The sequence below is a fragment of the Aulonocara stuartgranti genome (genome assembly GCF_965226115.1).
Source record: "Aulonocara stuartgranti genome assembly, chromosome: 8".
Taxonomy (NCBI): Eukaryota; Metazoa; Chordata; class Actinopteri; order Cichliformes; family Cichlidae; genus Aulonocara; species Aulonocara stuartgranti.
The window spans coordinates 4,125,414-4,153,358 of NC_138959.1; the positions used below are offsets into that span (position 1 = coordinate 4,125,414).

At 42.3% G+C, this 27,945-nt stretch overlaps 2 protein-coding genes across 2 annotated transcripts; both read right to left on the reverse strand.

Annotated features, from left to right (window-relative positions):
• Nucleotides 1-1,502: 1,502 nt before the first annotated feature.
• map3k14b (mitogen-activated protein kinase kinase kinase 14b) lies at nt 1,503-12,712 on the reverse strand (the record flags this gene model as incomplete). The annotated part of the gene is made up of 16 exons (XM_082544912.1): nt 11,872-12,712; nt 11,730-11,770; nt 9,838-10,114; nt 9,114-9,189; nt 7,954-8,761; nt 7,140-7,274; nt 6,872-7,001; nt 6,660-6,788; nt 5,548-5,652; nt 4,954-5,117; nt 4,714-4,864; nt 3,100-3,666; nt 2,512-2,618; nt 2,134-2,254; nt 1,957-2,057; nt 1,503-1,667 (listed from the first exon to the last, which is right to left on the reverse strand). Exons 3-16 carry the CDS (start codon nt 10,106-10,108, stop codon nt 1,503-1,505), a joined length of 3,030 nt encoding a protein of 1,009 aa, XP_082401038.1. The 5' UTR covers nt 10,109-10,114; nt 11,730-11,770; nt 11,872-12,712.
• Nucleotides 12,713-14,005: 1,293 nt separating this feature from the next.
• Nucleotides 14,006-21,436, reverse strand: LOC309713354 (serine/threonine-protein kinase pim-1-like; the record flags this gene model as incomplete). The annotated part of the gene is made up of 7 exons (XM_082544913.1): nt 21,406-21,436; nt 15,239-15,333; nt 15,054-15,101; nt 14,732-14,950; nt 14,444-14,624; nt 14,187-14,357; nt 14,006-14,097 (listed from the first exon to the last, which is right to left on the reverse strand). Exons 1-7 carry the CDS (start codon nt 21,419-21,421, stop codon nt 14,006-14,008), a joined length of 822 nt encoding a protein of 273 aa, XP_082401039.1. The 5' UTR covers nt 21,422-21,436.
• Nucleotides 21,437-27,945: the final 6,509 nt, after the last annotated feature.

The following is a 27,945-nucleotide window of genomic DNA, read 5'->3' on the forward strand; positions in this document are numbered from 1 at the left end:
GCAGCAGAAACTCTGAAGTTTCATTTACAGTGCTGTGCTGAATGGTTGACCATAATGGGACCATAATGTTTGTTTTTATTCTCGTTCCTCTGCTTTGCTCTGCTAACACCAGTGAAAACAGAGATGATCCTGTCAGAGCTCAACGTTTAGATGTCAACAACACTTTGCTGAAATGAAGGAAAGAGGTGAGCATGACAAAACTAACAGTTATTAAAACGAGGTAAACAACATATCTCCACATATTAGCTGTTGTATTTGCATAATGAGCAAGCTAGGTACATGTAAATCCCTCTTACATTTTATTTTGCAGAAATATTACTCCTGTGCTCATCAATATATTGTGTTCACACTACAGACCTAACACAGGGGCTGAGGTCTGGATTCCTACAATGTGTTGTTGGATTTCTGGTAGGGAGCGGCTCAGGCTGGGTGTAGGTTATGACATTGGTTTAACACAGCAGTATAAGCTAAGTACTGGGGTTCGGTAAGGTAACGGACATGTAAGTAGTTATTAAGTACAAATTACAGTTTATTTTTGCAGTTGATTCGGTTTGTTTGTGCATCTTTACCAGCTGTGGGACTTTGCACAACCTCAAAGTGGTCATCATTTCAGGTCTGGATCTGGGAGATTTTGAAGGGATCCTTTACCATTGTTTGAAGGATTGGATATTTTGTGTTACAGCTACAAAAATACATAAAAAATATCACACTAAAAGAACAAAAATGAGAAATTGTGTTGGGATTCCTTGAGGAAAAAAACAAAACAAAAAACGGATCCTGTGCATACTCAGTTCATGTGTGGCATGGAGGGAATTTTCAGCCTTGGTGGATCTGCAGGAATATGGAGTCTCAGACGGCTCCTGTTAATAATGTGATTCACTGGATTTAAAAACATGTAATCTAATCTAAACACAGGATGGTGAGATTATCACATACAGTCCAGATAGCAGAAATGCAGCAAGGATCTATCGCCATGTAAAAGGTAGGTCAAAATCAGCATGAGCCAACCTGCCCAGGCTGCTGGTGTCAGTGGGATAACATGGGGAATGTTTTCTTGGTCTCTTTCTGCCAGCATATTACCAACAATCACCAGTCACACTGGAAGGAGTCATCTTCTAATGGTTCCTTCATCTTAAATGTGGTTTTATGAATATGAGACTGAATTCAGACGACCTACGTCGACGTCGTCCTAACCAGCAAGTCTGAATCCAGAAGAACAACTCTGGCAACACAGGAAGTAAACTGAGGCTGTTGGGTAGCAAAGAGAGGGCCTACCTGAACCCAGTGTGGTGTTCCTAATAAAGTGCTTGATTGGTATCTTTGTTTTTCCCGTGTTTAAGCTTTTTTGCCCATTTTTCTGTCAAAATGGATTATATATGTTGAGCTATGTGTAAATGCACTGAGAAAAGTTTTAAAGTGCTTAAAAGCTTTTCCCAATGGAAAAAACAAATTAAATTAGTGCAAAAGACCAAAACAACAACAGAGAACAGAAAATATCCGTCTCATTCTCGAAGTTCGAGCTTGCCGTCTCTGACTCTCCACCTCCAGTGCTGGCATCTGTCAGGAGCAGGAACACAGCGAAGCCACAGACCAGACTCTCTGATCTCTCGTTCAAAGGACACCGTCTTCCTGTCCAGAGTCTCCAAAGTGAAGGCTTTCCCTGAGATCTGAGCGACAGGTGTAATTATTCATATGGATTCTGGCTGACTGGGTGTCAGATGTATTTGCAAAGTGGTAATGATAATTTAGTATATTTGTTCTTTCATTAGATAGTTACAGATTTAAATCTAAACTTCCCCAATTTTGTTCTTTAACTGTACTTCGGGACATTTCACTTTCTGTTCCGGAAATAAGAAAAGAGAAAAAAAGCAAACCAAAATACACTTTGAGGAAACAAAACAGAAACCTCGGTCTGATGGCTAAAAGGTTTCTGGACATCTTAAAACTCTCTCATACCTGATCACTAATGCCTATGGCAACATGCCCCACTTTGATCCGCCTACGTTCGCGTATCCTCAAACACTTGCCCTCGGGGTCCTCTATCCAGATATCGATACCTGCAAATGTCAGAGCATTAGAAAAATTCTGCCAACAGCCCTCGATCAGCACAGAGGTGCGTCCCTGCCATCTTACCCTCAAAGCACTGTGAGGACGGCCGATTGGCTAAAGCTAACCACTCCAAGCACGCATCAGTCTGACTGTTGCAGGAGGAAAAGATGCCAGAGCTGAGGTCATCAGACGAGTGATCAGAGTCCTAAAAATAAGAAAGAAGATTTTCTTTTGTGGAGGATTTTATTTTGTACATAAATGTACACACGAAGCATGCATGCTCATGTTTGTTATGTAAAAGATGGACGTAGCGTAACAGTCTCAAAATTCAAGCCAGTGAAGAAGCGCCTTAAGCAAAGCTTGTCATGTCATGTCTGGTTTCTAAACGCTAAAATGGCGAAGACTTTGCAAACCAGTAAGTGACGTCAAGGTTGGCTACATCCCTCGTGCACGGGTACTCACCTTCTCTGAGGCATCTATCTGCGATGTGTCAGAGCAGCTGAAGCAGGATGGTGGTTCATCTCGAGGTTCAGGGGACGGGGTCTTGATTCTGGTACCTTTAGTCACATCTAGTAAAGGACAACATGTGAAAAGTTTCTGTTATTAGCGGACACTGATGAGGCTTTGACAACCTTGTCTGAAACAAGCCAAGTTAGCTCCAGTCCCTTTAAACCGACTTTGTTTGATTAGCTGTGCCCATAAACAAAACATTTGAAGATCATGTGGATGTGTGCCTGAAATGACCATATTAGGGATATCTTGTCTCTGTGACATCATGCAGAACCAAGAGTTTAAAAATGCATGAAAACGAGTGTTTATTGCAGTCTGAAGCTGGAATTTTTGGATTAGGTTTACATAAACAGACTACGAGCGTCCATCATTGTAACTGCAAATAAATGACAGAATAACAGAAAGAGGATAATATGTCCCATTTAAAAGTGTATCTTTGAATATGACACGAAGAACAAAGAGCTCTGTAACCTCATCTGAGCCACATTTATAATAATAATATGATTCGGGGCTTTAGTAATGAGTTGTTTTATGACTCACCATCTCTGAGGTATTCCAGCTCTGCTTCTGATCCCCACGAATTCTCTTCTATCTGGTGACTTTTTTGCAGTAAAGGGAAAAGGCCTCGGAGAGCACGAAGATACTCCGTGGACTCGGTAGAATCCCACTCTTCCTCCTCCTCTTCATCTCCTTCCTCTTCCCAATCCCCCTCATAGTCCTTGTCAGTTTTCAGCCACTTCTCCTGAATATATTCGTCCTCCGCCATGTATATATCTACCTCTGAATCAGACCCAGTCTTCCAGTCTTTGTCATTTGTGATGTAATCATCCTGCAGTGGTTTTGGCTCAGAGTCCCACTCCCCAGTTAAGCAAAATGTCTCCAACTCAGATTCTTTGTCTGAGTTTCCTTCTGACCAGTCGTTGCTGTCCTCGTCTACTGCTGCAGTTCTCCAGGGGCTCACCCAGTACATAGCAGGTGCTGAGCCAGTATGTGATGGTTTATTCTGAATCTGATGGGACAAAGAGCAGCGAGCGTCTTCATTCTGGTTCTGGACATGATACAGTTTTTCACAGGCGCTTTTCATGGACCAAGAACTCAGACCTCCAACTGTGGAGAAAATAATTTGCAGTGTCACAATATGCTTAAAATACTTGGCATCTATAGACAGCTGAGTCCCTTCTTTGGCAAAAAGTGGATTTGGATACAGGTCCTATTTTATTTTCCTCAGGAGATACTCCCTCTTGGAGATATTATATAATCTGTTTTATTTGTTTTACCAAATCATCTTTATTTATAAAGCACTTTAACATAAAACCAGAGTTCACAAAGTGCTGTACATGCAAATAGCATAAGCAAAGTAAAAATAAAATAAAAATAAGATAAAATAAGATAAAATAAATAACTAAATAATGCAAATAAAATAAAACATGTTGAGTCAAAAATTGAGTCAACCCCCTTAAACAGTGCCAAAGGCTTCAGCGAATAAATATGTTTTAAGGAGACTTTTAAACTCAGAAAGAGAAGAGGCCTGTGTAACGTGCAAGAGCAGATCATTCCACAACTTTGGAGCAGCTACAGCAAAAGGTCACCTTTAAATTTATACTTAGTTTTCGGTACCTTAAGGAGCTGCTGATTGGCGGACCTAAGGGAACGGGCAGGTGTATATGGTTGTAGTAGCTCTGAGAGGTGGGGGGCCAGGCCACTAAGAGATTTAAAAACTAATAAGAGAATTTTAAAAACAATCCTAAAATGTACAGGTAGCCAGTGGAGTGAAATTAAAATGGGGGTAATGTGCTCAAACTTTTTTGTTCCAGTTAAAAGACGTGCTGCAGCATTTGGCACAACCTGCAGACGCCTAATGGATGCATCACTAACCCCACAATAAAGTGCGTTACAATAATCCAGCCTACATGTAACAAAGGCATGGATTACTGGATTACTGTCTCAAAAAGCTGTTTTGATAAGATGGGCTTTATTTTGGCTAATTTTATGTGTTTGGTGATTACATGCAGCTTTTCTCTAAAGGCTTTGAATGCTTGTATCGTGATTTAAACTCATTTTAGTTTGTGGGCCATGATTTCACTGCTCTCACAACTCTAATGTAATATAAACTGTACACACTTAAATGATTAGAAGATCATAAGGTGCATGGACCTGCTCTGAGGGCCTTGGTGGTTTTCTTCCTGAGCTCAGTTGCTGACGCTCTTCTTTCGGGGTCCTTCTGGAATCCGGCCCTGAACACTTTAGCTGTGAAGTTGTTACACTTGGATGGCACCTCCCACAGAGGCGGAGGCTCATTGACAATCTAAAACAGATGAATACACAAGTGTGGTTTTGTCCCATTCAGCCTGTAACTGTCTGATTTTCCACAAACAGCAAATAAGAGATTTTTACCTGGAGACACAGTGGATGGGAATAGTAACGTATCCATGGCTGGCATCCATTGAGCATGTGCAGTAGCATACAACAGCTGCTCCACACATCCGCCTTGGCACAGAGTTGATCCCCTCGTGCCACCTCAGGGGCCATGTGGGTCTCTGTGCCGGGGAATGCAGCTCCTACATTCACAAACGTTAAATGAATTAAAAGTCTTTAAACTCAAAAAGCCACTCACAACGATGTAGAGGTCAAAATATGTCCAGCGTTGTGGTTAATAATCAAATACTGAGAAGACTGTTGCAAATCTTTGAATGCTAACACGGTAGGTTAAGAATATTGCATGCTATCTTTTAAAGTTATGAATGTTTAAAGGTTGAAAGATGGTGGTGAAAGGCAGATTTATTCATTGCAAACTCCTTTTTGTGTATTTATGGGAACCTAAGCAGTAGATCATTTCACAAGTAGATTTTAAAAAGACTGACAGTTTGCTGTGATATATATGTGTGTGTGTTTTAATTAGATCAATAAAAATCATGGTGTTTGAACCAAAAGGTTAGTCATCTGTAAACTGCACCATAGTTTATTTCAGACTTTTGAGGATCAACTTACCCCTGAAATTCTTGGTGCTCCATCCACTGTCATCTAAAGTCTCTGAGAGACCAAAGTCACAGAGGAATGTGTCTCTGCAGTCTGCAGACAGCAGCACATTGTCAACTGGAATAAGATCAACACGCAGGATTCAGTGGGACAGCTTGTTTTCATTGGGTGCTCATTATGAAACAGTTGACTGAGAAGCAGGAGGCTGTCAGAGGCTGTAAGAGTGATGGGTGCATGGGGGGGCTAAAGCGTGAACGGCCATCTCGAGGTAGAATGAGGTACCATCTACAAAAAAAGCACAGGAACTTTGTGCTATCTGATATGATGAGAGTGGGTAATTTGACAGATGTATGATGAGCGAAGCTTTTAGACATGAGCTCAGAGCACAATAGAGGGGCCTAATGTGAGCAAACCCCTCCTGCTCAATCGTATGAGCAGGGATTACCGAGGGTTTAGGGGTGAGGTGTCCCTTTAGGATTAGGTACCATCACAGGAGATGTTAGCTGACAGCACAACCACCAGCTTGAGGCTTCGCTGAGCTCTTTTCTCTGTATGTTCTACTGGTTATATAAAATCTCTGCAAAGGTACTTTGGGGTCTCACAAAAAACTCGGGGTAGAGTTTAACACGTCTTATCTCAGTAGAAAGATACTCCAAAACAAGTAAAAGTCTCCATTGCAAGTTAAAGTCAAAATGAGCCTAAATAATGTGTATAATGAACTAAAGATAAAAGTACTACCTATATATTTGTGTCCTTTATTTTTTAGCAACTTCTATAAATTAAGAAAAATTTTGCTATAAAATGCACTGCCTAAAAATAAAGCATGACATCATTATTGTTTTTATCTACTCAGTGAATAATGCAAAGAGGCCAGACGCTTATAGCTCCTGCTTCTCAGTGTTTTCTTTTAATGATTATTTTTAAGAGTATTTGCTGATATTTTTTTACTTCCTCAAGTAAAATGCCTGAATACATCCGCATACACCTGCACATTTGATTTATCCTATATATAAAATGATTAGGACCACACTGGTCACTCTAAAATGTCCAGAGGGTTTGAATTCTCTTAATTTCTACATATTATCATTCAGATCTAAGTCATTATACAAAAACAGAACACATACCTTTGACATCCAAATGAACCACCCTTCTCTGGTGTAGGTGTTCTAGCGCCCCCAGTGTTTGATGAAGGTAATGCAGGGCCAGATCTTCAGGTAGGCAGTTCATCTCCTTTAGAAGCTGGGCTAAACAAGCTGATGGGGTTTGGGAGAGTATGATTACTCTCTCAGACTGCTCAGACGGTTTTTATGCAGTTTGTAGCGTGTAGTTAGGTTACCTGGCTTCAGGTCCATGAGGAGAACGACGTTAAGCCCCTCCCTCACAGCTCCAAAGAGCTCCACGACTCGAGGAGAGTTCTGAGCACTCCATGTGCTCACCTCCTCGCTGCTGAAATGACTCAGTGGAATCTGAGAAGAACGGCCAACAATGAGCTAAATAACAGAAATCAGTTTAAATAAAATCAGCATGTCAGCTCTCGGGAGTTTAAACCTCCCGGGTGGAGCACATCTGGATTGTAATGACTGACTCAGCGGATCTTGGCTTACCCTCTTGGCAGCACATTTGAAGCCAGTGCTTCTGTCACGAACGCAGAACACATCACCATATGATCCATTCTGGATGTGATGAAGGACAAAGTATTCCTCTCCCTCTCTGTACTGAAAACTGCTGGGCTGGAGATGCTTGATGAAACAAAGAGAGAAAAAAGGAAACGAGTTACATCACAAATCCCCCATAAAAAAAACCTTTTACAGCCAGTCTTCCTCATTTAAGCGCTGAAATCCCAGATGAGCCTTCCCTTCAGGCCACTTCACCTACCTCACCACCAGTATTCAAATCTAGACCAAGTTACTGTTAACAGTTCTTCATCCTGGCGTTGTTCCCTCTGGTGCAGAGGCCGCTCTTCAGCAAAGGTTTCTCCATTTGGAGAACTGCTAACAGTAAGTTACCTTATTTATTTTTATTTTTTTATTGATTTCTTTTGGCTCATAACTTTTATTGTATTTTAAATGTGTCTTTAGCTTCTAAACATTCACATCTTGTACACGAAGTAAAAGTTTCCACCTTTAAGTGGTGAAACGTCTGCATTCAGAGTTTAGATGTCACAGATTTTTACACTTCATTCATTTTTTACTAAATTATGAATTAAAAACATTGTTATTCATTATTGTTGGTTAAAGAGAAATTTTTACTTAAATCCGAGTCTTTGTGAAACGCTACGAGGTAACCTGATGTGCATCTCCTTAGAAGCTGAACCAAATGCTGCACTGATGCAGCCTGCAGCGACTGAATACTACTGCTTCTGCTGTCTACTGTCCATAAACAAAAACAGTGTGGATAGACTGGATGTGAATGTCTTACGTCATGAAATATGAGTCCTTCGTTTGCAGGTTTCGATGTTTTCCAGCTGTTTAGGATCTGTTTGATGAAATCTCTGCAGAAAGCTGAAACAAGCAGCTTTGGTATGTGTGCCACTTTGCCCCTCAGCTCATCTAAAACTGTGTCACTCATGTCATCAAACCCAAAGGAACACTGGGATGTATTCTCAGTGCTGAGGCTGTGGGAATACTCTGAATTTCCCAGTGAGTTTTGCACACTTCCTCTAGAGTCAGAATTCCATCCTGCATTGGAGGAAGGGGTAAATCCAGACACATACATGAGGTCAAAGGTCGACATGATGCCTTGTGTGCCAACATCAACGTCATAAGACGAGTCTGAGTCGCTTTCATGAGTGCGAACGGAGTCGGTATCAGAGCCCGAGCCTCCTCTGTGGTCGGTGCTGGATGTGTCTTCTGTATCTACGGATCTGCATTGGTCCTCTGACGGCGACGCCTCCTCTGATCTCCTCACACAGTCACAAACATCTGCACAGCTGCAGCTGTCACACATGCACGAGTCTCTGCAGGGGTCTGAGGCCGAGTCAGTAAACTGAGGAGGAGGAGGTATGATTTCAGCTGATGAAGTCGTCTCTCTGTCTGCTGATTTCAGCCAATCAATCTCCTGCACCCACAGACCCTGGATGATAGGAGGCTCCTCCCCTTCCTCCAGGCTCTGTGTGGTTCTGGTTTTCCGGCGCTGTTTTCTCTGGAGGTGGTAGCGCGGGAATTTGGTGGCTGTTTCAAAGTTCTCATCATCTGAGTCGCTCACAGTCGCTTCCTTACCGAGAGTCCTGCAAATGAGAAGAAGTATGAAAATTTGGTTTCTCACACAGAAAGCGTAATGCTTTCTTTAAAATCCAGCTGATCACAATGTTGTTTGGAGCACATGAGTTATTTAAAGTGCAGGAAGAGGTCATTGTCTCATGCACACAGAAAAAGCACAGCTAAAACCTTGTTATTGTCTATGAATACAAATATGTAGCTGGTCATGAGCACAAAAGCTTCCTTCATACCCAGGCACATAAAGAACCCTGAACCCTCACGTACAAGCTAAATGGAAGCCATATAATACCTGTATCCTATATTTTTGGCCATGGAGGGCATTTAAGCCTGTGCACAGGTAATGTGTGTTGTGTTCTTTACCTGTGCTTTTGGAGGAGGCGAGACTGAGAGTAGGGGCACTGAGTGTTGGTCGGGCTGAACTCCTGGAAGTCTTCTCCTGGGACAGAGAAACAGTAGGAGTTAGAGTTAGAGAAGTCTCGTTGTGGATTAAAGTTCATAAACATGATTTGAAAATGTGTAAATGGAGAAAAAGCCTGGACCTTTTAACTGGTCCATGTGCTACAACTGCATGCTTCCATTCAGAGGTGTAACAGTAAAAATGTTGTCTTCGGTTTCTCTGCATTCGTCTCTGGAAGCTTTTAGCTGCTATTATGTCATTTTGCACAACAGGAGCTAATGCACCACTTCTTTAATACACCTACTTGGTAGTGAACATTAGTGATCTTCGGTTGCATAAGCAGCTGTTCTGCAAACCTGAAAAGTGCTGATGTACAACTCAAAACAATTATAGGTAATTGAAAACCTTTAAGCCTGTTTTAGTCATTACTCTTTAAAAGCAAGATCAAAGCCCTTTGATTAAAGAAGTACTCATCTTGTGCTGACATGAAGTCTTTTGGCCCCTCAGGGCTTGCATTAAGTCTTGTGCAGCCCCATGATAGACTGGAGACCTGTGCTGGATGTACTCTACATGTGCTTTCATTGTGTGTTTTTTAAACCAAAGTAATAGAAGGATGCAAGTAGCTAAGACAAAAAGGAAAACAATGTAAAACAGTCCTGACTCAGATCTGATCTCAGTCTTACTTACGCTCAGCCTGCGCGACTATAGAAACACACGGATTCTCCTCGGAAACTTCACGCCCCTGTGTGACAACATGCTTGGCTGTGCCGCGCTGCATCACTCGACTCAGGTGGGGGCCGATGGCTTGGACCAGCGAGTCCTTCTCCTCCTCGCATCCCTGATTATCGTCCACTTTGGTGAGAAACGAGATCTCAGATCCGCCGGCCACGATGATGAAGGGTGTGCTGGAGTTAAACAACCGAGGTATGGCCATGTCTCTGTCGCTGTCGGTCGGCATCTAGAACTGGAGGAGAGAAGGAGATGGAAAAATGTTTAAAAGAAGAGAAACCAAAACAGTAAGTTTCATATGGAGTATTTTGAAGTAAGTCAGATCCTACTAAAAACCCTGGTGTGGATAACTTGGCCACACAGAATGGACCCTGTTCTTTTAGTACTTTAAAGGTGTGTGTTTGCACTATGTAGAATAATGTTAAGAGACCGTGTGCGCGGATAAAAGATGGATACATTTGTTGTTTCTTGGCGATAAAATGTCTGAGAATAACCAAAGTTAGCAGGTTTCATCCTGAATATTTTAATATAATTTGGTCCCCAACCCTAGTAGTGAATGGGGAGATATTTGTCTTGCTTGGCTGCTAATAAGTTAGAGTATAAGGAAGCTAAATGCTTTAAAAAGACTTCTAACAAGGTTAGAAGCATTTTATGATCAGTAGGCCTGTCTAAGAAAACTAATATGTGAGCTTTTTGAGCGGCAGCAGATGCAAATGCTTATCCCTAAATCTGCTTTAATTTTATACAAGAACAAAATAATAGACTGAGTTTGCTTTTTCGTTATAATCGACTGTTTAGGGACAACACCTGCACAGGTAAGGAGTTTAACCACTTGGGGTCACTATAGATCAGATTTTTTAGGTGCTGCTCAGCTCATTTCTTTCCCTGATGTGCAGATGGATCCATCCGTTTTTTTGTAAAACAAATGAATCATCATCTAAAGCCAGGAGTTGTCCTATAATAAAATGATCAGGAATATACTGTATACTGTACGGAAATGTGTGATGTTGGATATCTTTTCTGTTTTTATTTCAACAGTTGGAACCACTGAGAAATATGTATGAATATGTGAATATGTTTTATTTTTTCATTAATTATTTAAATATCTATCCTACATTTTTATGTTAAGCAGGAAAACTATTTCATTCTTATATCCTTAATTATACAACCCTAGTTTTGTCATATTTACACAAGATATGGCAGATATGATATGACAAATACCGGGTTATAATATCAGGCAGTAATTGAGTCTAAAATAATCCTTTATGCCTTACTTTTAGGTTCCTGCAACACAAGAACCCTGATTAATTCAGCCGTAGTAGAAACCACTGATTTGTAGCTGACAAGCACTTTAATGTGGTGGCATTTGCCGTGGCGGGGTGTGAATGAAGGGACACCGGTTGTAAGCCCGGCAAGGTGAATATAAATAGCGCACAGAGGGGCGGTTGCATGCCTTCCACTGAGGCTGTCCAGCTGTCAAAGTCTCTCTTCCTCAGGGCTCGCCATGTTGACAGCGAATACAGGGGGATCAAAACAGACACTCTTCCCACTCACAGAGGCCACACTTGTCCTGGAAGTGCTCGCACAGAGCCTGCGTGAATGGATACCTGAAGAGCTTTACTTTGATAATATGGAATTAACCAGGCTTTATCTACAGATGAGCTTCATCTAAGAGCCAGTCAGACTTTCAGGACATGCAAGATCAACATGTTAGACTCTGGAAATGCTGCAACTATCACTAAACTTTCCATCAGCCTCAAACGTCCTTCTTACTCTGTGACCTGACAGTGAGGACACCTCCAGCTCAGCAAAGTCTGACTCAAACATCCAGTCACAGCAGAGCACATTACCTTAGGAGCTCAGTCAGCTGGTCTCGGGTTCAGCTGAAATCCTGCAGAAGAGATCGAGGTTTCCTCTCGTGACTCCTTCTGTCTTCTGCTGTCTGTCCGTTCTGTGTTATTATGTGTTTGTTAGTTTCCAAGTGTAACTTACCGGCTTTCTGCCCCCACAGGCCCTGCTGATTGGCTGACCATGTGTGTGAGTTACGAGCTCTTGCACCTCTGTCACCCGGGCCCACCCACTCGCCCACACCAGCCTCAAACACGCTTCATGGATTCCGTAGCTGTCCTCGATGACACTTGGGTCTTAAACCCACTCCAAGTGTCACAGTTTAAAGCCAAATTCCCACTGTTCAGCTCTAAGCCTCAGTATGACGGCTCTTATTTTCAATAAAAAAGATGTAGAGCAAGAGAAGCATTGTTTTCCAGCAATAGAAACGTGTCCCCTGTGCTTAAGAAGTTGTGAGGTCTCAAAAATGCTGGAAAAAATCAAAATAGAACGCCAAATTTCAGCCCACCCATATGTGGGGCCTATAACTGGTTTCATTAAGGGGTGGATCGGGAGATCTCAGGCGACCTCATTGATATGCTGCTGTGGGTTTCCCATGATGCACTGAGACCACATAGAAATCTGCCCCTCCCCTTGCCTGATTCTGCTGAAAGGTTCTTCCTCTCCACCGTGCTCGCAGGGGTTCGTCTGTTTGTTGGACATTTCACTCATATATCTCAGGGTCGTTACCCTGCAATACAAAGCACCCCGAGGTGTCTGTTGTGGTGAATTGGAGCTGCACAAATACAATAAAATTAAACTGAATGAAATCTTTAAAATCTTTTGTGTATTGTGGTGAAGAAAACCATGCAGCTTAATCAGCAGTTTCATAATAAAGGTACTGATGATGATTTAATAATTAAATAGAGATGTTGTGTAAACAATGCACATATTAAGATGCTGTGAAGAATTGTGTAATTATTGTTTTGTACAGTTATGCATACGAACTCTCTTCCCACTTGTATACACAACCTTGGAGTTAATTTGCTGAAAAGGTGAAAAAGAAATCTTAGTAGAAATCATACTTTGTATAAACGTAAGAATCAAATTGAGGCTCATGTTGTTATTTGGTGACAGACTGTTCAGAACCAAAAAAGAAGACAAAATCAAATTGTTGATAAATTGAACCCTATTGTTGATATGATGTCCTTACATATACACACACACTGATATCTGTTTGTGTATAGAGTTAAATAATGATTGCATAACATATTTGAAGTTACACTTGTAAAAAAAAAGCTCCGTTTCTTCTGTCCCTTGACAACTGGACGGTGCATTCCTGTGTGAATTAGTAAAATACCATAGGAGGGAGTGCGCTATGTGTGTGATTTGGGTGGAGGGTCCCTCTCCCTGGCAACACGTGAATGGAATCAGAGGTCGACCAATTGTGAGGCTGTGCAGAAAGTTTCCTCGCACGTCACTGGGTTACTGTCACTCCAGTCCTCGCTGCTGTTGGTGGGTCGAATCAGCTATACATAGAAGTGAAAAGCCTCGTTGAGGCTGTTTCAGCGTCTTCATTTCTCATTCACTGATGGAAATAATAAATCAGTGCCAATGAGGGCAAACCATAAAACCTGTTTTTATGTAATCAGGATCTATTAAAAATAATTTTTTACCACTTTCTGGGGCAAAACTGGAGAGGCCTGAGCGCAGTCATAAACAGAAACTCTGCACAGGTGCCGTGGGAAACCTGAGTTAAGTGGTACTTGTGGAGAGTTTGTACTTACTGGTAAATGCAGGCCAGTAGTTAAACTTTAACCTGATTCATTTTCAGTTTTCTTCTTTTTTGGGTAAAAAACAATCCTTGAAATGGTAATAAAAGAGTATTCTCACCAAAGTTGAATTAAACAAGTTTTATTTTGATGGAAATTAAATGTTCAGACTTTTACTAAATTTTATTTGATTAATTAAAGTATTTTATTACATTTGACTAATCAAATTAGGCCAATTTTGATGGAGCTCCTGACCCAGCCCAAGCTCTCTATGAAGACGAGGAAAAACTCCCCGGGGGGCCAGATCGATGGGAAGAAACCTGGGGAAAGCCCATTCAAAGAGAGATCCCCTTTCCTGGGATGGCTGGGGGGGTTACAGGAACTCCAGGATAACAAAATTTAGAATAGGCCAAAAAAACTAAAAACACACTTTTCCTGTAAAAAAGTTAATAAAAAGAAAGTTAGGTAATGTATCACACTTATATGATAAGATATGAAGTGTGTGTCTGTGTGTGAAAGAGACGGGCTTATCTGAGCCAGGGGTGAAGCTGGAGGTCCCCCAGCGTTGGGTGCTTCTCCGGGACGTTGGTTAAACATGCGTCCAAGAAGTTCCGGCAGTCTGGAGAGAAAGAAAGGAGAAAACAGATGAAGATGATAGTTCCAGTGATCCAAGCCATCAGTGAATGTTGAAGCGTGACGTTTTCTTACGTGGCGACAGATCCTTGTTGAATTTCAGTTCCTTTTGGAGGAACGTCATGGTATTAAAGTCCCCCACATGAAGCGCTTCATACAGCACCACTCCCATTTGCCACACCGTGGTGGGTCCAGCCCTGTATTTTTTGCGTCCGTAACATTCGGGAGGGGTGTGAATAGCTGTACCTAATAAACAGACACAATGACAATTTCTTGTAAAACAAAAGGCACAAATTGCTACATGTGTGAAGAGCAGGAGCTGAATATGTTACCATAGAAGAGGCGGCACACCGATCGCTCCTTAGCAAAGCAGCTCAGTCCAAAGTCGATGATATGAACACGAGGCACATCTGAGCCGGTCTCAATCAGAATGTTCTCACTCTTGATGTCCCGGTGAAAGATGTGTTTATCCTCCAGGTGCTTTGCTGCATCAACCAGCTGCTTCAGAATGACCTGGAAAAGATGAAAAAGACAGTAATGAGTCAACAGGTTGATGCTTCTCTGATATTCTGTGTTTTGATTGAATGCTGTACAGTCTAAGGCTCTTCCAGTCAACTTACCTTGGCCTTTTCCTCTGGTAAACATCCTCCATTTGCTGTGATGTAATCATGCAGGTCCACAGCGGGGACGGGTCTCTCCAGCACCAGGATCAGCTCTGTGCCGAGGTCAAACCAGTCCAGCAGAGACACGGGTGCTGACGCTCCCACTGGTCCATCCGCTTCAGCTGCAAGCTTCAGCATAATGGCCACTTCCACCGAGACCCGCTTCGCGTTTTCACCCTGATATATTCCAACAAAGTGGATGATGAGGAAGAGACGTTCCACAGGTGAACGCTGCACTCAGTCCAGGAATGTAAAAACAGTTCAAGTGTTGCACACTTACCGTCACTTTGATGGGGATTCTGTCCTTTGGAATGTGTTTGATGGCTACCTAAAAGACACAGAGCATTGGTGAGCATTTCCTCCGTATGGCATCACTAAAGGTGTGAAACAGCACACGTCTCAGCTTACGATATTAACCCTTATCTGCGTTACTGCCTGTCTTACTCCCACCATCTGAACACTTACTGGGCAACGATCCGTTATCCGGTAGCCAGCAAACACTGCTCCACAGCCGCCTCCTCCGAGATGGTGCTCCTCCACGTATCTGGCCTGGAATTCACCTGAAAAGACAAACACACATGTTGTTTTACTACAGCTGTGACACAAATGACTCTCTGCTGTAGCCTAAATGTTCATTTTGCTCTTCACCTGAGTATAAAAGCCAAGCTGCTTGCTACTTACCTAAACAACAACAACACAGTAGTGAAAAAGAGTGCTCGACATCAGGACTGGAAGGATTTTGATGGCATTTTAATGAGGATTGGTTAAATTCTAATAACAAGTTCATCCTTTTGATAAAAACAGAGCAACACCAGTCCATACTAGGTCTACTAAGTGTTAGAGCTTCATGACACTTGTTGGTCTGTTTTTACTGCTGAGTCCAAGAATAAACTTGTCCCATTATTTTGCCCCAGTAACCTTTCTTTGATTAGACATGTTGTATTTCTGCTATTTTCACTCAAACACAGGATTCAAATGATTCATTTTTACACAGAGTGTCAACATTTTTAGAAATGTAGATTCTGTTATTTGGGGGATTTTACACAGATTTGATGTATTTGTTTACTTACTTTGATCTCCTGGACCTTTCTTATCTGCTGGACTTGTATTTTTTCTCGTTTCCTTGTTCATCTTAATTTTTAAAATCTTTCAAACAGGAAAACGTAGTGAATATTTCTTCAAATGCATGTGCTTGTCTTTTCTAAGCTGTTTAAGCGAGTTCTGTAAGTGAGCTTTCAAAATAAACTCAGACTATGGCAACAGAATCTTGCCTTGCAGTGACATCACTGCCTGCCAGTAAAAGTGTCCCCAAGTAGTTTAAAGAGAAACGCTGTGGCACACTTAGCCATAATATTTCATATAATTCAATAATTTCATATTAATTCAACTGTTTCTTTCATTATATATATTTTTTTATATTTTAATATTGTTTGTATAAAGACTTGATGTGTGGCTGCCAATTTGAACAGTTCTGGTTGACCTAATACTTATAAACACAGTGTCAGCTACGTTGTCATCTGATTTAATGTATTTATTTACATTAAACTTTCTTATTATATCAAACAATTAACCAATAACAGAGTGTGTTACTATCAAATGTGAAATAAAATATAACAGTTTTTTTATAAAGGCATTGGTAACTGGTTTTCTTTTTTTTTTTTCTGTTAGGATCATTCAGTAATACAATGTGCATGTAGGTCCGACCATCAATTTCTATCACTTGGTCAAAGGCTGAGAGTTGGGTGTCATCCCGAGACTGCTCCAGTGGTTAATCTCTCACGGGGTGGTGGGCCCTTGTAGTGACGCCCTAGTGAGTCTCCTCCCCCCGCGTCACCCTGAGCCCAGACACTACACGCTACTAAAAGTTGTGATCACATCCCCACATACTGCCCCAAAAGGTTATTAAACCCCAGCCAATTTGTTTCCAAAATTAGGGGATGTGACAGGCACAAACTAACTGCAGCCTTTATCCTATGTGTGGTGTGACGCAGAACACCTAAGGTATCCGTCTGTGCCGCCCTTGGTGCTTTGGGTGCAGTGCCTGTTGCTTCTTGGGCCCAGGGAGGCAGAGGGGGAATACGAAAAGTCTAAAGACACCATTTGACCTTAGAACTGAAGAAGCTTCTGGGATGAGAGGTGAAACGTCTTCAAGCAACTTAAAGAAGTCCAGACGCTTTTCTTTCCAAGCTCCTTAGACTCTAAAGACAAGAGTTTGCACTTTAAGGAATGTCAACAAAAGGGAAGACTGATAAAAAAAAAAAAAAACACCCAGCACGCCCCTGCGGGCGGTTTATCCTTCAAGCTCGGGTCCTCTACCAGAGGCCTGGGAGCTTGAGGGTCCTGCGCAGTATCTTAGCTGTTCCCAGGACTGCGCTCTTCTGGACAGAGATCTCCGATGTTGTTCCCGGGATCTGCTGGAGCCACTCGCCTAGCTTGGGAGTCACCGCACCTAGTGCTCCGATTACCACGGGGACCACCGTTACCTTCACCCTCCACATCCTCTCGAGCTCTTCTCTGAGCCCTTGGTATTTCTCCAGCTTCTCGTGTTCCTTCTTCCTGATATTGCTGTCATTCGGAACCGCTACATCGATCACTACGGCCGTCTTCTTCTGTTTGTCTACCACCACTATGTCCGGTTGGTTAGCCACCACCATTTTGTCCGTCTGTATCTGGAAGTCCCACAGGATCTTAGCTCGGTCATTCTCCACCACCCTTGGGGGCATCTCCCATTTTGACCTCGGGACTTCTAGGTTATACTCGGCACAGATGTTCCTGTACACTATGCCGGCCACTTGGTTATGGCGTTCCATGTATGCCTTGCCTGCTAGCATCTTGCACCCTGCTGTTATGTGCTGGATTGTCTCTGGGGCATCTTTACACAGCCTGCACCTGGGGTCTTGCCTGGTGTGATAGACCCCAGCCTCTATGGATCTTGTGCTCAGAGCTTGTTCTTGTGCTGCCATGATTAGTGCCTCTGTGCTGTCTTTCAGTCCAGCTTTGTCCAGCCACTGGTAGGATTTCTGGATATCAGCCACCTCCTCTATCTGCCGGTGGTACATACCGTGCAGGGGCCTGTCCTTCCATGATGGTTCCTCGTCTCCATCCTCTTTCTTGGGTTTCTGCTGCCTGAGGTATTCACTGAGCACTCGGTCAGTTGGGGCCATCTTCCCAATGTATTCTTGGATGTTCCTTGTCTCATCCTGGACTGTGGTGCTGACACTCACCAGTCCCCGGCCCCCTTCCTTCCGCTTAGCGTACAGCCTCAGGGTGCTGGACTTGGGGTGAAACCCTCCATGCATGGTAAGGAGCTTTCTTGTCTTTATGTCAGTGGCTTCTATCTCCTCCTTTGGCCAGCTTATTACCCCAGCAGGGTACCTGATCACGGGCAGGGCGTATGTGTTGATGGCCCGGATCTTGTTCTTACCATTCAGCTGACTCCTCAGGACTTGCCTGACCCTCTGCAGGTACTTGGTGGTTGCAGCCTTTCTAGCGGCCTCTTCATGGTTCCCATTTGCCTGCGGGATCCCCAAGTACTTGTAACTGTCCTCTATGTCTGCAATGTTGCCTTCTGGTAGTTCAATCCCCTCAGTTCTGACTACCTTCCCTCTCTTTGTTACCATCCGACTACACTTCTCCAGTCCGAACGACATTCCAATGTCATTGCTGTATAGCCTGGTAGTGTGGATCAGTGAATCGATGTCTCGTTCACTCTTGGCATACAGCTTGATGTCATCCATGTACAGGAGGTGGCTGACAACTGCTCCGTTCTGTAGTCGGTATCCGTAGCCAGTCTTGTTAATGATCTCACTGAGGGGGTTCAGGCCTATGCAGAACAGCAGTGGGGACAGAGCATCTCCTTGGTAGATCCCGCACTTGATGGTAACTTGTGCTATGGGCTTGGAGTTGGCCTCTAGTGTTGTACGCCACATCCCCATTGAGTTCCTGATGAAGGCTCTTAGGGTCCCATTGATCTTGTACAATTCTAGGCATTCCAGTATCCAGCTGTGGGGCATTGAGTCATAGGCCTTCTTGTAATCAATCCAGGCAGTGCACAGGTTGGTCAGTCTGGTCTTGCAGTCTCGGCTGATTGTTCTGTCTACCAGTAGCTGGTGTTTTGCACCTCTGGTATTCTTGCCAATTCCTTTCTGTGTCCCGCTCATGTATTGACCCATGTGCCTGTTCATCTTAGCCGATATGATGCCTGACAGGAGCTTCCATGTAGTACTGAGGCAGGTTATTGGTCGGTAGTTGGAGGGGACCGGTCCCTTCTTGGGGTCCTTGGGGATCAGGACCGTCCGGCCTTCAGTTAGCCATTCCGGGTGTCTCTCGTTAACTAGCAGCTGGTTCATTTGTGCTGCCAGACGCTCGTGGAGTGCAGTCAGCTTCTTCAGCCAGTAGGCGTGAACCATGTCGGGCCCTGGTGCTGTCCAACTCTTCATACTGGAGACCCTTTCTTGGATATCTGCCACTGTGATGGTTACTGGACCCTGTTCAGGGAGGTCGCTGTGGTCTGCCCTCAGATCCACTAGCCACTGAGCATTGCCGTTATGGGTTGCATCCTTCTCCCATATGCTCTTCCAGTATTGCTCCGTCTCCAGCCTTGGTGGTGCTGTTCTCTTATTGTTCCCTTGCCACTGAGAGTACACCTTTGCTGGTTCTGTGGAGAACAGCTGGTTTATTCTCCTGCCTTCTATCTCTCTGGTGTACCTCCTCAAGCGGCTGGCCAAGGCTGTGAGTCTTTGCTTGGCAGTTTCCAAGGCCTCAGGTATGGACAGCTTGCTGTATTTCTTAGGCACCTTATTTGTCGCACCTTTCTGCAACTCCGTTAGTTGGCTCACCTCCCTCCGTGCTACTTTGATCTTGCCCTCTAGCCTCCTTCTCCATGGAGGGTACTGCCCCTTGTGGCTGTTCAACTTGTAGCCAAGCATCTCACTGATCACTGCTGCCGTATTGTAGATCAGCTTGTTAGTGTCGGTAATCGTGGTTGTAGGTATTGCCCGTAGTGCTGCATTAACATCATCTAGCAGACCTTCTGAGGGTACTTCACGTAATTGAGGGTACTTCACGTATATATATATAAACTCTTGTCTTTAGAGTCTAAGGAGCTTGGTATATGTGGTACTCGAAAATCTGTCAAATGTTTTAGTGCGACTTTGCTAAGCTACGAAGCGGCGCTTGATGGATTGTCGGAGCATTACGGCTATCGTAAGCCGGAGCCTCGCGGAGTGATACGTACTGTGCTTCAACATAATATTGTGTGTGTATAACCTCTTTTTAAGTTTTGTGGATATTATACATGGTAATGCTGAGGATATGTCAGCTGGAAATGCCTTTTGGTTAAACTGTCAGCAAGGAATTTGCATTTGCACTGTTAGATTTTTATATAACTTTAATGCACATAAAAAACAGCTGCTTGTTTAAGTGAAAATACATTGATGGGATTTTTTGCACTAATAAAGTTGTGGAGTTGTAAAGTAGTTTGTCTAGTGTCAATTCTATCGTCAGTTATATCGTTATCGCAAATTTTCAAATGTATATAGAGTGATAAATATTTTTGGTCATATCGCCCTGCTCTACTTTCTACCACTAGAGGTGGCCTGGCATCTCTGACCTTCCAAGTTCAAAGTAAAGTAGGACAGGCACACATAGACCACCCCCACCATCACAGCTGTGTCTCTGCTCTGCTCTTCTGTTTACTCAGGTCGTCATAACAACTTTTGATGACGAGAAGGAGCTGGGTGGAGAGGGTGGGGTTAGATGATACAGGGAGAAAAGGTCACAGGAAGTGTGTGGGCTTGTTTTGCTTTTTGTGTACAGATGACCTCACCAAATTTAATTATCACATCATCAGACGAAGAAGCTAATTTCAGCCTCGAGTGTTTGCCTGCCTATTAAAAGGTCAAATTAAGACTGCAGGGGGAGGAAAAAACATCCTCCGGAAGGAACATTTCTTGCAAGATGAGCCAAATCCTAAATGAAGAGACAGATTACAAGCCATTAAAGTTCTTGAGATGACCAGAGGTGGCAAAAGTACAGGCATTCTGTACTTAAGTAGAAGTACAGATACTAGTGTTACAAAGTACTCCAGTAAAAGCTGAAGTACTGATTCAACTTCTTTACGCAAGTAAAAGTGAAAAAGGACAGACTTTAAAATGTACTCCCAGTAAGAAAGGAAAAAGTAACCCCTTGGAGGACATTTTTATTCTATTCAATTATTTATATAGTGCCAAATCACAACAACCAATGCCTCAATGCGCCAGCTATTTTTGTACAAAGCTAACTGAACCATGTGCTACATTAATGTAATGATGAAACAATATTAGTAGTATGAATTTTAATTCTGCTAAAAGTAATTAGCTTAAATTGGTTAAGTTGAACATGAGCAGAGAAAAAGAAGAAAAATGTAAAAAAAAATCTACTTTCTGTTGCCTTCACTGTAGAGGGTGACTTTGCCTCTAAACAGGAAAATGAGTATGGGAAGTTAAAACGGGATTCAGCAGGTGCAGGAACCCTGCAGAGGATTTTCATGCAACCTTTAAAACACAGTTAGTCTACTTCAGTTTGATGTTTCACAATATGAAAAACATGTCACATGTACAGACCCAGTATCTGATTTAAGTGTGAGGACTTACATGTCAGCTTTAACATCCAGTTTATCAAACACCACTGAGCAGTCCTTATCTTTAAATCTATCATCTCTTCTTCCTGTCCTGTTCTGTCTTTCTTATCTGTCTCCGTCTCTCAGTGAAGTTAGCTCTCTTTCCTTTCTCTCTGTGAAATAAGCAGCTGGACCTTTAGCTAGCACACAAGCAGTTCGTGTGATGATGTTGTTGAGCTGATAGAAATGCTGTAAAACATCATGTCATGTAGTTACTCCCTTTATGCTCCTCTTCTGTAGCTAGATGCTGACTACAACTCACTGACACCTGCACTCCTTCCGAGTAAATCAAGGGTGTCAAACTCAGACATTCACCCAAACAGTCCGCTTTAACCTGAAACTCCCCTTTCTGTCAGTGTAAAGAAGTTACATATTTAACTGTTTTTCTATGTGATGAAGAAAAAGCTGCTGTGACAGAGAAAGAAATCTGTCAGCACGAGTCTTTGGACTTAAATTAGAAAATGTTCTTGTAGCTCATTGCCCAGACTGTCCAGTTTTTTTAAAGACTCATCTAGACACTCAGAAACCGAGCCATGGTTCTGTGCTGAACGTGAGATGGAACATCTTATCTCTCTTCTGAGGTTACAAACCACAAAGTTACTGCTTATTTTCCGTGGTGTGTAAACTGCAGATTTTAATCATGCAACAGATAAATTCTGATTTGTAAAATCAGACTTCCAATAACTAAATATTATTTCTAAGTCCTTATCATTAACAATTTTAGGAAGGCTATACATCCCTATAATATGCTTGCATTAACGTGGTGAATTCACAGTAAAGTACTGTCAGTAAAGTGTTGTCAGTGTTGGCTTTCATCAAGTGTAGTAGAGTTTAATTTACATTAAAGCTGATGATGCTTCAATTCATTCACTGAATTCATTCACTATACCAACTTTATACAGTTTAGCATGAAGAGAACATACAGTATACTGTTAGTGGAGGAAATGAAACTCAAGCAAGATAGCTGTGTAACATCTGCTGACATCGTTGAATTCAGTGGTGTAAATCTACAAAAAGCAGCAGGTCAGCTGATCATAGCTTGGCCACTAAGAAAATCTACTGGAGCTCACAACAGAAATGATTTTGAATTCGTATTTTCCCCATGCTGAATCACTATAACAGATCTTATTGTTCCCCCACTCTCCAAATCCCACTTTAACCTCTGACTGTTCATATTTTTCTGTTTTGGCATTGAGGCAAAGCCATCCTCCACCATGTAAGGAACACAAAAAAATCCCCCTCTCGCCCCTGTGGGTGATCTATCCTTCAAGCTCTGGTCTTCTATCAGGCGCCTGGGGTTTGAGGATCCTTGTTGTTCCTGGGATCTGCTGGAGCCACACGCCTAGCTTGGGAGTCACTGCACCTAGTGCTGCGATTACCACTGGGACCAGTGTTACCTTCACCCCCCACACCTTCTCCAGCTCTTCTCTGAGCCCTTGGTACTTCTCCAGCTTCTCGTGTTCCTTCTTCCTGATGTAGCTATGTCTATCACTATGGCCGTCTTCCTCTGCTTGTCCACCACTACTATGTACAGCAGGTTAGCCATCACCATTTTGTCTGTCTGTATCTGGAAGTCCCACAGGACCTTAGCTTGTACATTCTCGGCCACCCATTTTGAACTCGAGACCTCCAGCCTCTATGGAGCTTGTGCTCAGAGCTTGTTCATGTGCTGCCATGATTCAACACATTCTCTGTGCTGGGTTTCTGTCCAGCCACCTGTTGGGTTTCTGGATGTTAGCAGCTTCTTTTATCTGCCGGTGGTACATACAGTCCTGCCGTGATGTCTCCTCCTGTTTCTCTGGTTTCTGCTGCCTAAGGTATTTGCTAAGCACGCTGTCAGTTGTTGCAACCTTTCTGATGTACTCGTGGATGTTTGCTGTTTTATTTCGAGAACTCTAATGGCTTGTAATCTGTCATTTCATTTAAGGTTTGGCTCCATCTTGCAATATATGTTCACGTTACTCCTTTCAGAGGTTGTTTTTTCCTCCTCCTGTAATCTTAATTTGACCTTTTAACAGCAGGTTGGGAGGCAAAGACTCAAGGCTGAAATAAACGTCTTTAGAAAATCTGCCTGGCTGATGATGTGATCATTAAATTTGGTGAGGTCATCCTTACACAAAAAGCAAAACATACATCCCACTTACCTACTGTGACTTTTTCTCTTCTGCATAAATACATTTCTAAAGATTCTGTTGACATGAAATTCTCACCATATGTAGATAACAACCTATCCAGTCCACACATAGAAAGAAACCAAACCACAGATGCCCATAAATTATGTGTAATAATGAGAAATGACACAGTGAAAAATTATTTAACATGTTTACTTAAATGTATTTGATACTTTGTACAAAAGCCTTTATATGTGATGACAGCTTCAAGACATCTCCTGTATGGAGAAACTAGTTGGATGCATTCCTCAGGTGTGATTTTGGCCCATTCACCACACAATCAGTCTTCAAATCCTAAAGGTTCTGTGGGCCCTTTCTATGAACTCTTTCCACAGATTTCCTGTTGGATCCAGGTCAGGTGATTGGCTGAGCCATTCTAACAGCTTTATTTTTTTTCTTTCTGTGCAACCAGTCAAGAGTGTCCTTGGCTGCGTGTTTGGGTTCATTGTCTTGCTGAAAAAGCTTAAATAATACATACTTTTCCACTATAGACGAATATGTTCACGTTCATTTATTTTTGTATTTATTTTTATTACTAAAACATTTTTTTATCCAGCACCAAATCACAACAACAGTCACCTCAAGATGCTTTATATTAAAAGGTAGACCCTACAATAATAAAAAAAAAACCACCCACACAATCATATGACCCGGCACACCCACAGTGTGAAGGGAAAACTCGCTTTTAACAGGAAGAAACGGGGCGGGGCCATCTGCCAGGACCGGTTGGGGTGAGAGAAGGAAGACAGGATAAAAGAAATGCTGTGGAAGAGAAACAGAGATTAATTACAAGTAATTTTAGCACAATATAATGCTAAAATAGCTGGAGTCACTGTGAAGCTGGAGGAGGAACGCTAACACGTTTCCACTCGATAAAAGTTAACAGGAGGGTTCCTGATGGTTAGGGACAAATGTAATCGCATGGCAGGATGCTGGTAAATGGACCAAACTTCAGTCAGGAGAACAACTGAGATAATCCATCCACAATACGAGGTTAGTCATTAATTTACTGCAACAACACGGGAATAGAACAGCTGCGAGAGAATTCAACATTAATGAATCAATGGTACGGAAGTGGAGGAAGCGCCGTTTTTGGCTTTCCTCATATTCTAAAATGTGCTTCGTCTCTTCGCGACTACTGTAACCTGGCGTAATTTGCAGATCATGTTGTTTGCAGCCACTGCAATGCTTTTGACCAAAACAGGCACAGCTTGATGACACCATCAACATGCGCTTTCGCGGTACAGTGGTATGGTCAAAATCTCTTGGCCAAGTTCGTATCATTTGTATCATATACCGTTTATACCGCCCACCCCTAATTCTGATATAAAATAAATGTCAAATAAAATACATGTTGTGACTTTGAGCTGTGACTGATATGATGATGGACTCCTTTAATGCAGAGACAAACTGAACCGACAGATCTGTGTCAATTCAAAAAAAGCAAGCGTGAGTGAAATGAAGACGCTTTACATCGAATCAAAAACCACCAAAATTAGATAAAGAAGAGGGAAGTTCCAGTTCTTCCTGTTGGAAGATAAATAGCGAGTGTAGCACATGTAATGATCAGTGCAGAGAGAAGCCCACCTTGAAATGGATCACTTTGTGGTTCTGATGGTGATGCTGCTGTTGAGCTCAGGTAGGATGCTTTGTGTTAAATACCAGCTGCTGTTAAATTAAAAAAGAACAAGAAGCACAGAAGAAGACATCCAACACGTATAAGTCAGCTTTAATATGTTTGGTATATCTTTTTATATGTAGAAGACCGTTGTGGTCATGGGTGCTAAGATGATTATAATTGTTAAATGTGCATTTCCATGGATTTGCGTTGGTGTGTGTGTGTGTAAATGCAAAAGCATACATAAACAAGAGAAAGGGTAGGAAAAAAACATTGTGTTTATCTTGGTGCTATGGGAGGAATATTAAGGAAAGGTAATAATGTCTGTTGACCCACTTTCAAACCATTTTTTTGCACAATGAAATCTGAAGCCTGACATTTTCACTGGTCTTTCTACCCTCAAAATCAATCAGCAACTGTAATTTGGGAAAGATAAAATACTGATGGAAGCCCTTCGCTTCCATTACTAGACCCAAGGTTGCACTATAGGGTCAAAAGTTTAAGGGGGTCCAATCTGTGAGGTGGTCTAACTGTGAGAGCAGGGAGGCAGGCAGGTGATAAGAAGAAGGGAGTCCGAACCAAAGTGAGAGGGGCAAATTCAGCAGCAAAGGAAAGGAAACTGTAGGCGGTGAGGTAAAAAATCCGTGGACACAACTAGGCACAAGAGAAACAAAACGAGTACAAGCATAAATTGCAATGAAGCGCATGAGTGAGGCGACAATAACGCTGGTTAGCAGACGATCTGGTGGAGAGTTGCTGTTCCAGCTGGCCTTGAAGAGGAAATCAGTAGTGGTGTGCGGATCGATACGGAAATATTGATTCCTCTGATACCTGGTATTTATGTTCTAGAATCGATTCTCATATTAAAATATCGATATTTTAGTAATTTGAGTAATTTGTACTTTATCAATAACAGGAAGACAGTGGAAAGAAACTTTATCATTCGGATTATCTAACTTGGAAGGAACTACATGTGAAATATGGCTGTATAAAGGTGTCGCAGCCCCTTAGACCACTGATTTCCTTTCCGATCCGATACCAAGTAAAATTCAGGGTGGTATCGACGATACTGATCTGATTCCGATAATTTGTACAAAAACGTAATGTTTTATTGTATTTCAAATGATAGCTTCATAATGATTACATGACAACAGACTACTTGTTCTTATTGCTTAAAAATGCAGAATTATCATATAGAAATAAAAAACCTGCAGTTGTGCGCTATTTGAACACGTTGCCTGCCTGCAGCACTAAAGGACTCCCCGACGCATTTATACAGCCGATTCTAGAATATAAATAACTGGTATCACAGGAATCGATATTTCAGTATTGATCCACACATCACTAGTGCCCACTCACAACAATGGCTGAGCGTAAACGGAGTCATGTGTGGAAGTATTTTATGTGTTGAACCGAAAGTGAATGTACTGAAGCAGGGAAGAGGATGGAGGTGAACAGGAAGGAATGGCAAGTGAGGAGAAGCCAGGAAAAGCTTAAAATGATGCGGGCGCGTCGTAGCAAGAGTATTTAGGTTTACAGTACGTGGCAAAATGACAAATTTACTGATGGAGAGGTGGTATGAGTCTATGATTTGGATACTTTAGGGCAGTGCTTCGCAATTATTTTCTGCTACGCCCCCCTTAGGAACAAGAAAACATTTTGCATCCCCCACTCTCCCCCGCAACTATAAATAGTATAATTTGTCTAAATTGTTAATATAAGTACATCTCTGCACAACATTGTATCCTTATTAACATTAAAGAAAACAAAAAAAACCCTTAAAACAAAGAATAACTTTATTAACATTGTTTTTCACTCTGTAACAGAAACAATTTAAAGTGCATGTAATAGCACTGCATTAATGATCAAGGAACTGACCTCACAGCCCATTGTTCATTCAGTAGGCTGGCTTCAGTTATTGTGCAAAGGAACTTGGATGAGTGATGAAACGTTTCTCCCATTGAAAATGTTACATCCAGATGAACAGAATCAACTTTTTGGGAATAATTTATTTTTTTCCTGTCTATGGCTGAGCCCCAGTCAAGTTCTTGCTTAATACTGATGGATTCATTGCTTTTCTCCACAGGCGTCCAGCCTATAGGGACACACAGTTCAGCAGGTAAATAAACAAATTAAAGAAAAAATGAATCACAGAAGAGAATGAGCAGTAAAGTTTTTTTTAACTTATTATTTGCAGAAGTACATTGACTTCTTTACTATTGATACTCTGCTTTCTCGTCAGACCCTGATGTCAGGGTGGTGGGCGGAGCCAGTCGCTGTGCTGGCACAGTGGAGGTGAAAAATATGGGAGAATGGAGAGCAGTGCACAGTATTGGCTGGACTCTGAGACAAGCAGCTGTTTTCTGTAAACATCTGGGCTGTGGCTCTGCTATTTCTTTAGGAAAGAAAAGGGTGTCTGACAGGACTGTGTGGGAGCTCATACATGACTGTGTTCAGTCTGCGTTTGCTTTGAGAGAATGAGCAACATCATCGTCCTCTGTCAATACCTTGGATCTCACCTGCTCAGGTAAGCCCGTTAGTGACATCAGCAATGACTTCAGTGCTGATAGTACATGTGTTTAACACCTATGTTGTGTGTTCGTGAGGAAATGCTGACAGGTGTTCTTCTAAACCCAGATGTCATTTTTGTAAAGAGAAAAAGCAAACAGCATGACGGAGAAGACAAAAACACAGACACAAGTAAATTCATAAACACCACAAAACT